General features: G+C 42.1%; 1 protein-coding gene across 2 annotated transcripts in view; it reads right to left on the bottom strand.

Annotated features, from left to right (window-relative positions):
- The window catches only part of pde3a (phosphodiesterase 3A, cGMP-inhibited), a 76,328-nt gene extending 63,240 nt beyond the window's left edge, over nt 1–13,088 (bottom strand). For both annotated transcript variants that reach the window (XM_080731378.1, XM_080731379.1), the window contains exon 1: nt 11,907–13,088. In XM_080731378.1, the coding sequence (XP_080587504.1) occupies nt 11,907–12,833 (927 nt within the window). In that variant the 5' untranslated portion in view covers nt 12,834–13,088. The remainder of the gene's footprint in view (nt 1–11,906) is intronic.
- Nucleotides 13,089–15,309: the final 2,221 nt, after the last annotated feature.

Genomic DNA, 15,309 nt, shown 5'->3' with positions numbered 1-15,309 from the left:
ATTTACCATGTATTTAACACAATGAGATACAACTTATTATGACATGCTCAGAATAGGGATGCTATGGATTAATTAGATGCACTCTTTTTTGAGGCTGTGTGCCACTTTAGCTTGTGTCTCTTGGTACTGGCAGCACTGGTTGACTAAAGATAAGTTCACGTTCAGCCAAAAACAACAACGGGCTAGACATTTAGCTAAATAACCAAGTGATCAGCGAGAGAGTTGAGTGAAGTAGAGGCAGGCTGTTTCCCTCTCATGTTCAAAACAAAACAATACAATGGTAGATGCTTTCACAGGCCCTTGATAATATTGAGAGGTGCAGAAAAATATTGAGAGATTTTTGTTATTGCAATTTCACGATAATGACAAATATTGTCCATCCTTAGTCTAATAATAGCGAAGCCTCCCTGTCCAATCTTTAACTACCGCACAAAACGCATAAAAGCACCCAAATTCCCTCTATGTCGTCCTCAGACGAGCCCTCCATTAACAAGCCCTCCATTGACGTCTCCAGTCATCTCAGTTCTCCATACAACTGGCCAGCTCAATTGTGCTTTCTGCACCAGCATCTTTCTTTAGTACGTCCACGTCGGTACTAGGTAGGTGTGGGACGTCCTCTTGATCGATGCCCACGAATTGGTTCCCACAGTACAAGCTTTGTGGCTGGGAGTTCTCGTGTCGGTGGCAGTGGCCGGCTAGTCTCATCCTCCTGACTGCTATCTTTGCAATCTCTGATACACTTGGTAGTGGCCCGTACAGATGCTTGTTTGTTGGTAAATTGCACTTATGCGCTTATGAAGTATTAACTGAACTAAGTGCTGTTTTATGTGTGTGTGTGTGTGTGTGTGTGTGTGTGTGTGTGTGTGTGTGTGTGTGTGTGCGTGTGTCTGTGTGTGTGTGTGTGTGTGTGTGTGTGTGTGTGTGTGTGTGTGTGTGTGTGTGTGTGTGTGTGTGTGTGTGTGTGTGCGCGCGCGCGCACGTGTGTGCGCGCGTGTGTGTGTGTGTGCGTGTGTCATTCTCTGTTAAAGCAAGTTACACCAATTCATATTTTGTTTGCGACAGAGCATAAATTAGGCTTCGGACGTAAGAAAAAAAAAAAGGACTGCCACAAATGACAGTAACAACGCTAAGACAGATGACAGTAAAGTTGCTACGGTGAAGCAGAGGTTTTAGCCTAACTAGGTCAGAATTATATGTCATGTGAGTAGTTTTATTTAATTTTATTTAGTGAGAAGACATGAAGCGGAGGGGAGGAGTATAAGAAAGAGCATGGAGAGCCACCATAAGAAAGACTGAAGGATACTGCTGTAGTTCAAAGAGATTATTAACAGAGGAGGAGAAGGAGACAAAAAGACAGAATTGTACATTATATAGTCCATAAAATTCCAGATGCAAATTGAGCAAAGACTGATGTCTTTCGAGTAGTTTGATTTATTATTGCGACCATAGGTCGCAGTTTACTGTCAGAACCGGCACAACTTGTCCGTGCCGTACGGGTAACGCCGGACACTGTGGTTCCCCTGGCTGACACATCACTGTGACATCACAGGTGACATCACAGTGATGTCAGATACTCAGAGCAGGATAGAGCCTGACACTGTGGTTCCCCTGACACATCACTGTGACATCACAGTGATGTCAGATTCTCAGAGCAGGGATCTCCATATATGGGTATAAACAGGTGACATCACAGTGGTGTGGCTGGTTCAGACAGGGATCTCCTCCATGTATGGGCATAAAAGGGATTGTATGTTGTGAATGATGTCATGGGAATCACTCTATGCCCATATATGGAGATCCCTGATGTCATCAATATTAAGCCCATAACTAACAGGACCTAATATGGGAATGCCCATATATGGAGGAAGACCGCCCATATCTGTGTGGCTGGTACAGATACTCAGAGCAGGGATCTCCATATATGGGCATAAACAGGTGACATCACAGTGATGTCAGATACTCAGAGCAGGGATTCTCCATATATGGGCATAAAAGGGATTCTCTTAGGGATCTCCATATATGGCATAAAAGGGATTCTCTTAGGGATCTCCATATATGGCCATAAAAGGGATTGTATCCCGGATGATGCCATGGAAAACCACACTAACAGAATCCATTTATGGCCAAGACAGATGGCGTGACATCGCCCTTTAGGGCGAGGTCGCTTTTCACACTTAGGCGTCTTACTGGTCTTATATATATGATGTACAATATTTATATTTCTTGTTTTTCAATAATACATGTTTGTAAGAGCATACCATCCAGTGTGCTGACTATTTTTATGATTTGTATTAGTTGTTAAGTGGAAAGACATGAAGCAGAGGAGTCAAGAGACAGTACAAGAACAGAGTATGGAGACCAGAGGGAGCCACCATAAGAAACACAAAAGAGCGAGATACAGAACACAACAGCATAATTAGAATCCCTTACGTTGGAGCAGAGCAACAAAATGCAATCTAAGATAGAATAAGACAAAGTAAGACCTTTTACGGTAGTTAAGCTTACAAGTAGCAAATCTATCTCTTCCCCCCAAAGTGTATAAATCCCCCTGAAGCATAAAAGGGGGGAATCCTCCATCATTTTGAAAAATGAATTTCAGGCCCTAGCTGCCAACTTGCTTCTTATGAGCAGGTTGGTGCCTTGTAAATGGTTTCCTGAGCTGTCGTGTGAATGGGTGAATGAAATGGACATTGTAAATCTTACTTTGATGCAGATTTTGCCTCAGCAGGTGTTAGCCTCAGCCCTTCATTTGCTAATGTGTGACTGTACTTGTATATACGTTTCTGTTTCCTGATGTAATACATGTAACTGTGTGAGCTGTGTTTGGTCAGCTTTTGCGGGCACATTCAGAAGAACATAGAGTACAGACACAATCTGTAGATGCCAAATCCTTCGTCCGCACCGTAAGAAATCCATGCAAACCCTATTGGCACACTGCTCTTGGCATCTGCCATTTTTGCATGGCTGGCTGCAATTAACACAAGGGGGAGTGAGAGAGGCTTACAGACAGACAGATGTACAAGCAGACCCAGTTTTCTACTCCTAGATGGGGGCAGCCATGCCCAGGCCAACCTCCTCCCCTCCACCCCATCTGCCCCAGCATATTTTGGAGCTAAAACACACCATTGAGTGGAGCAACAAGGCAGGCCTTGTCCAAGGCCACCAAACCTCATCTGGACAGCCAGCAGGGAAGCACTGTGCGTGCGTGTGCGGACTGTGCGCGTGCGTGCAGATTGCTGGGTAACAGCCAGGCCAGGTTAAAATAATTTGCTGCAGCCTTTCAGCAGTGAGCTCCAGAGGTTCCTCTTTCCTCTGCAGAAGCACATATGGCATGGAGGAGACACACACACATATGTACACACACACACACACACACATATATACCACAAAACCATGCACACACACAGACACACGCATACCATAAATGTTTATCACATAGTATGACGAGTGTGTGTGTGTGTGTGTGTGTGTGTGTGTGTGTGTGTGTGTGTGTGTGTGTGTGTGTGTGTGTGTGTGTGTGTGTGTGTGTGTGTGTGTGTGCGCGCACATGCATGCATTTGACAGCTCACACAAATGGCATGTTTACAATGAAAGTGGTGAAGTTCAGCAGAAGGACCAGATAGTTGTCCTTTTAACGTCAACACTTCTGCTGTGCTTGGCAGGAGCCCCCTGCACTCCCCCTCTCACCGTAAAATCCACAGCGTTGATTTGACTCCGAGAGTGTAAAAACAGGTACATTTTTACACTCTCAGAGTCAAACGAACACTGAGGATTGTACAGAGAGTACACACCGTTCCCAGCAAATCTCTCACCACTCACAGTATGTTTCTTTCCTACCTCCACTGTTTTTCTCTCCTGACTCTCTCTCTCTCTCCTTTTCTCTCCATCTCTTGCCGTATACATTGAATGATCGAACCCATTTAATTCAAAAGACATAAAAGCATAACTAGCAGACAACACAAGCAGGAGAACTGGATGCGTTCTGTATAATGTAATTTCACATAAATCAATTATTATGTTTGCAAAGCATTAACATTATGGTAAATTAGACCTGATATATACATTTATAGTCGATTGAATAAACGAAACTTGCTCCATGGTGTCAAATCTGATCGAGTTTAGTCTCGAGTCAAGTTGAGTCTTAAACCAGCCAAGTCGCAAAAAAGTAAAGTCTCACAGTCCAAGTTCAAGCCTTGATTTTTGTAAAATTAAATAAAGTCTCAAGTCTCCAGCTTTGGTAAGAGGTTTTTGGAAGTAAGCCACAGTAAAGTAAAAGATAAAAGCTTTTTCAACCTGGTTTTTGATTGTGCCATAAGACCTTCAATATAAAAGGTTACATACAATACCATATCCTAAGCGTAATGCACACTGTATGTTTAATGGTTTACACAAGACAGTCGTGTTAATGCAAATGTATTCAAAACAGTACAGCTTGTCATGGTTCATGATACCCAGAAAAGAAAGGTTAGCGCCGGTCAAATAAATCTTGCAATTAAGTATACAAACAAATATATAATATCTAGTGTTATTTATCCAACACTCTGGTCCTCATAATTGGTGTGCACAATATTTTCTGCCTTTAATGATACAATATAAGTTTCTAGAGGTACTAAACTAAACACAGTTAACAGGCTCTTCTTAGGAACTACTTTTACAACTGTTGCTAGGATTCTGGTTCTGTGCGTAGTTAGATGATGTCAGACAGTGCATGGCTTATGCAAACATCAGTAAGCTAAGCTCAGAAGATGAAGTGGCATTTGCCACAAACCACAAACAGTCCTACAGTAGCTAGGGCTGTCACGATAACTGTACTTGCCAAACTAAAATGTGTGATTATTACTGATTTTATTATCACATCACAGGTTTTCAGAAGTAAAGAAGTGGTTGAAATTCATTTTTTGTGCATAGTTCCCATCATATCGTTATTTCCATAAAAGAACGAGAGAGAAGAAGAGGGGAAAGGTGGGAAAGGGGATCACACAATAAATATAAATAAAATAATACATTTCTTTTATAGTGGTTAGCCGATCTAAAAGCTCACAACATCGTGACGGGTTGTGAGCTTGTAGTTTGGCTATTTCTACATTTCTTTTAAAATGTATGAATATTTTTTTCAATGGCAATATATGACAATTATGCAAGATAATTGTGATTATCTCAAATAACAGCTGTTATAAGTGTAGAGGGCTGTGAACCTAATGTACATACTAAAGATATAACTTTTGTGATGACAGCTGTGATGGATAAGATGTTTTCGCACTACAGTAAATATCATTTGAAATAGATTGTTTATTTGAACAGCAATCAAACAATTTGTATTGTCAGGCACACCTCCACTCCCAATACTACCACACACACACACACACACACACACACACACACACACACACACACACACACACACACACACACACACACACACACACACACACACACACACACACACACACACACACACACACACACACACACACACACACACACACACACACACACACACATAAAATAATACTAAAATATTGTTTGTATCGTCAGGCACCCCACAGTAAAATCCTCTGTTAAAACAGTCACAAATGGACCTCCAAAAGCATTCTCGGAGTCAAGTTATCACTGAGAATTTTGCTGTGAGGGTATAGTGGGATCATTAAACCAGTACCACATGCCCTTCCAAATGACCCTATTAAGCTGCAATGTGACAAAAAGTCACACGTACCACCCTGGCACTCAGAGCAGGCCATGTGTCTCCCTGGAAAATGGTTGTGCGTCAATGAGAGAATATGGGCCTTCCTTCAAATAGCATTCTGAGCCCAGGTTTCTCCTTCAAAATCTGCAATGAACTTGCTATCTCTGTCTGTCTGTCTTTCTTCCTCTATATGTACAGTTATCATCATTATTTGATATATGATACAATGGTGAATATGTTATGCATTTAAGCATTGCCTCATTTGTAGCTTATAATGAATAGAAAATAAATAAATACAATATTCTTACAAGCTTTTGGCAGGCATAATTGCTTGCCTACAGAATGCTAATTCAGTGAATTTTGACATGGTTGTAATAAAGTGAGTGACGCATTCTTGTTCATCACGTTGCCAGCTCATTACTTATTCATCATGCTTTGCAGGTTTATATTTTGCCACAGTGACATGCAAGGGACAGTGGAATTAACCACTGCCAATGTCAAATGGAGAGAGAGACGAAACTGCAAACGAAACACTTCATGGCAATAACAAATCACTTGAAAACATCATGGCTTTTTTTAAACGACCTACTTTTATGGCTGTTGCTATCCCGTAACAGAGAGTGTGTTTGGATTGAATGTGACCCAAAAACCACTAGCAAAGGCCTTTTCCCCAAAATCCCCACTCCTCTAGGACGCTGGCTTAAACACAAACAACTTCTGTCACTGTAAAATAACATAGAGCTATTCAGTGTGGATCTAATCCAGAAGGACCACAATGGTTTGCAGCTCATTTCAAAAGCATTTACAATGAAAGATTATTACTAAATATTTCACATGCAGTACATGCTAATCTTTAACCCGAAAACACAGCATTGTTGTGAGGTCATAGTGGGTACAACATGACACTATCTGACTTTAAACAAGACTGTCTCTAAGCCCTAGCATTTGGTTGGGTGGATTTGTGGGCAGCTTGTTAGAGGAATAGTAAGTGATAGGGTCTATATAATGTTAACTCCAGTATACAGTGTTCATATTTATAGTGAATATTAACACACACACACACACACACACACACACACACACACACACACACACACACACACACACACACACACACACACACACACACACACACACACACAGAGAGAGAGAGAGAGAGAGAGACAGACAGACAGACAGACATGTACTGTATCTTGTATCTTATGTATCTTATGTATCTTAATTATAAAACCTGTTTAGTGGTGATTATTTATAATTCCAAATATTTTTTGTAGAGGAGAAATTGCTACCATTGTTTCATTGAACAGTTAGCTACCAGGGGCACACACGCGTGTACGCACACTCTTTCTCTCTACCTGTCTTTGCCCAATCCCCTTACATCCCATAGTCTGGAGGGTCTCATGTTCTGGCAAACACTAACCTCGCGTAGCCAGGCTTACTCATCTGTGGAGAGAAAAGCCTGGGCACGACATAAGGCAGAGAGTGGTTAGAAAGGAGAAAGGTGGGACTTCCGCAGTGTGAATTTCCCCGGAAGTTATTTTTTTCACAGTGCGGTGTTCCAGCAAATGTATGCTGAAACATTTTTTCTGTTCTACTTCTCCCGCTCCTTTGGTTGCGCTCGTAATAAACAAGTCAATATCCAAACAAAACATGGATTCTGAAAAGGTTACACTGCCGAAACCTATTAAGAGAAAGTTAAGAGCTACAATATATTTTGGTTTGTTTCGCTGGGGATGTAAACAGACCTTCACTGCATGATGTAACTTCCCTTAAACGCAGCACTTCCGCCAAATTCGAGCACTTACAACGCACAGCGCAGGTCGCGCTCAGCGTGGCCAAAGACTTTCTCTCACTTTGTATTCGGTGATGGAAGTTACTATCCCATAGCATGCAAAGCGCATCTCAGAGAACCCCATCATGAGTTCTGACTCAACAACTTCATAGAGGTCTATCTGTAACCTCCCATAGCTGGCAAACTCAATCACAATCACACATCGACAAGCAAGTCTGATGGGTTAGGCTAGGATGTCTCACTTCAACTTAAGTTGTAGCTGCCTGTTTCTCTTGCTATAAACTTCACAAGTCTGTCTCATAAATAATGCTTCGCTCAGGTACAACTGCAATCTGGAGAAATGTATTATCCACGGGAATGTAAGAAAGAAAGAAAGAAAGAAAGAAAGAAAGAAAGAAAGACTTGAAACCAGGCAGGAAAGGAAGCCTACTTATCCACACAAGACAGTGTGTGACTAAAGGTAATTCATTAATTAATTATCACAATAAGACGTGGTATGGCGTGTGCATGTGCATGTGCGTGTGCGTGTGCGTGTGTGTGTGTGTGTGTGTGTGTGTGTGTGTGTGTGTGTGTGTGTGTGTGTGTGTGTGTGTGTGTGTGTGTGTGTGCGTGCGTGCGTGCGTGTGTGTGTGTGTGTTAGTATGTGCGCGCGCTTGTATGCAGGTAAAATGTTGACAACGGCCAATGTACAATAAGACCCCAGTTCTTACACTGTTGAGTGAAAACCCTTTGGACTTGATAAAGCACTACATCATTTGCTAATTTTCAGTTTTTTCATATTCAGTTCATTACACTGTGTGCCTTTTGCTTTGTGTCCTGTCTTGTATCTCTGTCTCTCTCAAGGATGTTACGAAATGCAAAACAAGGATAGGTCGCTGGAGGGTACGTCTATGGCGTTTGGTCACTTGTGTGGTCTGTTGTGTTTCAACAGGTCTCAGACGAGGATGGACTTTCAAAGCCATGAATCTAAGTGCTGAGAGAGACGAGCCGGTACAATTTGTCAACACTCCTGTCACCTTGTTCCCAGAAGCACTGAGGCAAATGGGTAATGTTGCTGTTTTCGCTAATGCAGGATTCCCTAGAAAACGAAATTTGGAAACACAATCAAGCATTGTAAGTTATAGGATTTGGATTTTGGATCAAATGTGTGAGACGGGAAAGAGGTAGAGATGGGAAGAGAAAAGAAGCAAGACAAGTCTCAAAAATCAGTTCCTTGTGTATATAATATACTGACTCTGACTTGCTCAACAACACCTAACATCTTTTTGTGTACAGTATACTATGTCGATGTTTCTTTCTCTTTCTGGAAACAACAAAAATATGGAGAATGCACAAAAACTAATTGCGATTTGATGAAGCTGATTCTCTGATTCTTTTCATCTTCATCACACAGAATATAGGGATGACTGTAAGGGGAGCAGCTGTGTTCGCAAAGGTATGCACAGATGCATATAATATGTAGACTCTGAACCTGCCACTTTTTACCATCCCTTGTCCGTCCACAGAATTTGGGAGGATGGCTTTTCGTTTTTATGCTCCCTGGTCCTGGAATCAGCTCCAGAAAGACATTAAACTGGAGCACTTAATCCCTTTGGATGATTTAAAACATTTACTTCAAACTGTAAGACTGATGTCGACTCTGCAGGTGTTTTACTTGAGTTTGTATTGATGTGTAATTTGTGTTTTTGATTTGTGCTTTGTATTTTATATTATAAATCCCCACATGTTACTTTATTGGCCAGGGTTCCTTGCAACAACAAAAAAAAAAGTTTCAGTGGGACTCGCGCGGTTAGGTTAAATAACAAATAAAACCCTATATTGGTCTGTGAGCAATCAGAGAATATACATTTATAACCTAAATAGTTACTAGGGCCAGTCAGTGGGTAGATAATTCTGTCTGGGAATCGGAAGGTTGCTGGTTCCACTCCAGCTCAATCTGTTTTGAAGTGCCCCCTGAGCAAGACAATGGGCACTGTATAAATCACTGGTTCTCAAACTTTGAAATTTGAAGGTCTCCCCTTAACTTTGACAGTGTACACCTGCAAGGGTCAATTTAGACCCCCACAAAGGAACCTAGAGAGTCCCTGAAATCCACTTTGAGAACCAGTTAGGATAGGTAAATGTCTGTGGGTGCGCAACTTGTCAAATACCCCAACAAGAACTAAAAATAACACAATTTAACTTATGTTTTAGTGAAATATAATGAATGAGGGTACTCTGGCCTATACAATATCACTATCTCCCCTACCTCTGCCTCCTACCATTATACATATTAGTGACCCACATTAATATAATGAAACTGCTTCCACTCTCTACCATATCAACATCCCTTGACCCCTGTAGCCAGAGTCTATAAAGGGGAAGCTAGAACGTTTGTAAGAAGAGGAAATCACAAATTAATCTATAGGACTATTATATCAATGCCATGTTTTCACCTAAAGGAACAAGGACGTAACAGACAAAAACTGTGGTTTATGATATTGACAACTCTTCTATTCACTTTTGAACAATTGTTTTGATCTTATCGGTCACTAGAGGGCATGAGCATAATGCAAACTGAAACTAAAGTAGTCAACATCTTTCAGAGACTTTTGAGAGACCAGGCCATCAGTGACACTGGCACTGTGGCAGACATCAGTTGTTTCAACATGGTGTAAACATCTCTCCCTCAGTCACACATAATACAGTCTGTTCATGATATGATTACCATTGAGTGAGTGTGACTGACTGACTGACTGACTGACTGACTGACTGACTGACTGAAAGTAAATGAATGAATGAATGAATGAATGAATGAATGAATGAATGGATGGATGAATGAATGAATGAGTTGACACAACTCTGAACCTGCTCAGCTCTTGAACCTGGTCTGTATTATGCTATACATCAGTGGTTCACAATTTTTTTTTGGCTCAGGCCACCCCTGTAAATAACTTTCATCCACGGCAACCCTGAATTACATTGTTATTTTATTGCACCTTTTGTCATATTAACGGTACGTAAATATGTAAATCTTTCCCCCAAAGATACAGCACGTCACAAGGAAAACTGGAGAGAATATTTGTTTCCATTAGGACAGACTGAAAATAAACCCCAGCATTCCTATTCTGGGGGGAACATTAACCAACATGTCACATGTTGTGAGCTTGTAGATCTGCTATTTTTGGTGAAAAGACTTGGTGTACTGTAGGCTGAAAAAGAACGCACCAAGTACAGTTTAACTCTGTCTATTTTACTAAGTATAGAGGGTCTAGACTGAAGTGACATTGATAAATTCCAAATATTATGAAAGTATTCTGAGGCACCCCTGAACTTGCGTCAAGACATCCACTTTGAGAAGCCCTGATATGACAGGATGTTACATTAAATGAAATGGAAAACTAGCAATTTAAGATGTATTTATTTATTCCAATGGAAGTATGTATTTGAGCATATGTAATTCTAACCCAAGCCCAGATGTGTCATCTTATGTTGCTATGTTATAGCCTACTAAACAAGAGTGCCTATGCTAGCAATCAAGAAAAGACAGAATAAAAATGTAGTGTATGTAAGTACATGTAGTGAATGTAATGTCTGAATTTGTGCACCCTCAGTGCAAGTGATTTGAAGGATTGCAATGACAAAATCCAAACGGGCTGTATAGCATAGCAACATATTCTCATGCTTAACTGGTTCAATTTCAACAGAGGTCTGGTTGGTTCTGCTCTTAGCTTTATTACAGTAAAACCAGGCCAGCATCCAGTGGGTGATAGTCACTCGTGTGCTAGCCTACTCGCCATTGAAAAAAAAATAAGAACGTCAGAGTTTGTCCCATCGCTCATTAAGAGTTTTCGTTTGTCAATCAACTATACCCGCGTCAGTTCCCATTGAAGCAAAAAACATAAAGTAGCCTACAATATGTATCATCGTTTGGTGTCTCACACTCGTGCATGGACGCTACACATGCGCACAGGCACGCACGGATAGATATACACACTCATCAGAGGCAATCAGCCAGGCCTGTAATTTTAACACAGCATTAGCTTGCAAAGTGCACTGTCCATTTACCTATCGGCAACACAAACACATTTAGGCATCATGATGATGACCACATTAACAGCTGTATCAGGGGGAAGGTAAACAAGACAAGTGAGAACGTTGTCCTGCAAACTTGTCAGCCTAAGATGAGAAAACAACAATAAGCTAGGTCTGAGAAATTGTAAAATAACACTAATACGCTATTGACATATTTAATAATCTTATTAATATTATTATTATTATTATTATGATAGCCCCCTAGCATGCTCATTGAAGAAGCAACTCAATGTCACCGTCACTTCTCCATTATCCAGGCTGCATGTGCAATTGTAATTGAAAGGTCATATAGGCCTACTACTAAGAAACAAAGCGAAATCAAAGCACAAGTTGAATGATAAAGTTGAATGGACTGACCTGGTCCCGCGGAATGCAGGGCAGGGAGGTCCTGCGGTGGGACTTGCTGCTCTGATGAGCCATCATGTCCGAGGCCGCCACGGAGCTGGACCTCCGTCTCCTCTTGAAGACCGGGATGTCCTCCTCCTTCGCCCCGGTCACAGAGCCACAGCACCCCGTCCCGCTGGTCCCTGGGGCCGGCAGGAGCCGGTCAGCATACCGTGCAAGCAGAACCCCGAGCAGCCCCAGCAAGTAGGCCAGGTAGGGTCTCCAGCCGGCGCGGACCGTGCTCAGCGAGACGAGCGACACGGCCCTGATGATGCTGATGAAGACAAGGATGGACACTCCCTGGCGCACTCGGACGGCCAGCAGAGCCCCGCTGAGGCAGCCGAGGACCACCAGGGTGGCGGGGAAGGACAGCAGCTGGTCCTCCGCGCCCCGCAGGAGGGACTGTGCTGCGGCTTCGCCCAAGTGGCACACCGCTAGCAGGAAGACCGCGGTGCGGACCAGCACCCCGCAGCGGATCAGATACAGTCCGACCCAGAAGAAGGCACACACGAGTGTAAAGACGGGGGAGAATAAGTACCACACGGCCAACAGCAGCTCCGCGGCGCCGCTCGTTGCGAAATGAAGAAGCGACCCGGGCTCACTGCTGCTTTCGTTGCTGCTGCTGCTGCTGCTTCTGCTGCTGTTGTGTGTGTCTACATCCCAATCGACCAATCTGAGCAGCAGAGCGAGAATAACTGAGACGGAGGCCACGCAGACCGCAGACGACACTCCACGGGAACTCCATGTCACAGCGAGTCTCAGCCACGACTGGCACTCGGCGTCCTGATACAGAGGGGTGACACATGTTTTCACATAGCCGTTGCGCTCCAACGCCGCCCGGGGATATTTTTCGTGAGCGCTCCTTGACGAACCTCTGTCACTCTCTGCCTCCAAGGCCATCGCTGTCAGTCAAGCGAAATGTGTGGCCGAAAGTATATTTAGTCTATGATGTGAGGGTCTCAGTGCATTTTTCATAACGTGTTAATTCTAAATAACGCACGCGGCGCAACTTAAAATGAGTATAGTTCCCCACATTAAGTGTGAGCAAAATTGCGCACAAAAATGGACCAGCAGTAGCTCCTAAAAGAAGGGGTATGAACTTTACAGGTGTGATCAAGTGGTTTAAAACTTTCCCATTAGCTCTCATTTGCCTTAGTAGTCAGCTACCCTACCCCCTGATAATCAGCCAATGAACTAGAAAAGAAACTCCTGCGTTTCACACATCTAGGCCACTGCCTCTCCTCCTCACGGAGTCTCTCTCCCTCTTTTCCTTCGCTCTCCCTCCTCCCACTAGACACTCTCCCTTTTTTGTGCCGCTCCGGTAATTCCTCCCGTCACGTTTCAGTTCCCCCCCCCCATTCTGTCCATTCTGTGGCGCTGAACACTGAACAGCGAGCTGCAGTGAGGACATGCCGTTTGTCAGTGCAGTGGGGATGGAAGCCATGTTTACATGAGGAATTTCCTGGGCTTTTTGAGGCAGGGAGATGGGGTTGCCTGTGGCTTGTCCTCCCGAGGAAGTTACCACTCATCATCGATATTCATAATGTGATGCCTGGATGGTGGCAGCATTTTTGATGAATATTCATTCAATGATGTGGATTTCCTGAAGTCCATATAGTTGATGATAAATATTCAACATCATCTGTAGTAGGCTTAGCCTAGTAGCAGCAGCAACACTACTGACTGGAGTAAATAATTTGGGCCTATACCAACTGTCTGACAATAAGCAAATCTTTATTTGTTTTGAATTAGTTTAAGACTGGGGAAACCCATAGGCATATAGTGGTTCTCAAGCGGGGTCCAGCAGGGACCCAGTGTTCTTTGAGGGGGTTCCAAATGGATCCTGTCCCTTACAGGTCTATAGGTAACTCAAGAGTTATGGGGTTCCTTGAAATTAAAAATGTTTGAGAATGAGAACCACTAGCCTATATGGAGTAACGCCAAATCAAACACAGGCAATGAGGAAAATATTTAGTTTGGTTTACAATGATTTTACTTTCACAGCCAATTTTCACCCAGTATTCTCCGGGAGGCTTGCCAAGGACAACACAATAACCTACACCTGTTCTGGCATACATTTCTGAGTAGGGGGAAAGCGGGGTAAACTGAGACTCCGGGTAAACTGAGACACCCCCTGTATCTAGGCAATGGAACACATTTGTGGTCATGTGACCATTATATTTTCAAGCCCCGTGAATTTCCCACTTGCCATGAAGTGCTGATAGTGCTGTAGAAAACGTGCTTTTTTCACAAAAAATGTGTTTTTTGCATGTAAAAGTAAATGTTCTTGCTGTCAACATAATCAGCTGTTGTGTCAAAGCAAATTGATGCAGGGAGAACATTTTTATATCATACATGTTGATGAACTACCAACTTATAAATAAATCCATGTGATAGAGCTGAAGATTATCCTGAATTGATAAAAGATATCCCTTTTCCCAAAATGTGGCTGTGGAGTAAAGTGAGACAATTGCTTCGGGGTAAAGTGAGACACTATCTCACATTATCCCAACATGATAGACAGGGAGAAAGCTGTAAAAACCTGATTAAACGGTGTACCAAACCTTTCTCAGTTGATTCTTATGTATTTTCCCCTGTAGAATCAATTTCTGATATATATATATATATATATATTTTGTATTGTGCATAATTAATTAGATAATTAGCATATTTGACAAAATTTGACTAAATATGCTAATTATCTCATTAGTTGTTCACAATACAATACAACAATATGACATAATGATCAACTGAGGAAAGTTTGGTAAACCCTTCTATTAATTTTTTATAGGGTTTTTTCTTTTTTCCTTTCTGCCTGTGTGTCACATTATTTGACACATGGGTGGAAATGACAGGACAAACCCTATTAAAAGAATGTCTGCTATGTACATTTTTGTATTTTGCATATTTAATTTGGTTAACCGGGTTTTTGTGTTTTTATGGTAGTTTTAAAGTGAAAAAAGTGAGTGGATCACTTTACCCCGTTGATTTCTCTGGTCTGTCTCAGTTTACCCCGGTGCTGGGGTAAACTGAGACACAAGACCCCTTTTTTTTTTAAACAATCATATTTTCTCTGCCTTTTGTCTTTAATATGTTCTTTTAGTTTGCCTATAGGGGAGCGAATGTAAAAAGTGTCTCAGTTTACCCCGCTCTCCCCTATTAAAGTGCATGGTCTGTGGTGGCATGTATTTCAGCAGCATGTATTTCAAATCTGTAGTGTCTGTCTTATAGTAGGCTTTAGGTGATTTTCAACTGAATCACCTAAATGTATTATTTGAGAAGGAATGACCAGTACTCTAATCTAAGAAGTGTATTAAGAATTGCAATGGAATGATTTAAAGAGCTATCGGGTAACATCCATTGTCAGTATTGTTCA

This window comes from Nannobrachium achirus (genome assembly GCF_963921795.1).
Source record: "Nannobrachium achirus genome assembly, chromosome: 8".
Classification (NCBI taxonomy): domain Eukaryota; kingdom Metazoa; phylum Chordata; class Actinopteri; order Myctophiformes; family Myctophidae; genus Nannobrachium; species Nannobrachium achirus.
This window is presented reverse-complemented; position numbering and strand designations above follow the sequence as displayed.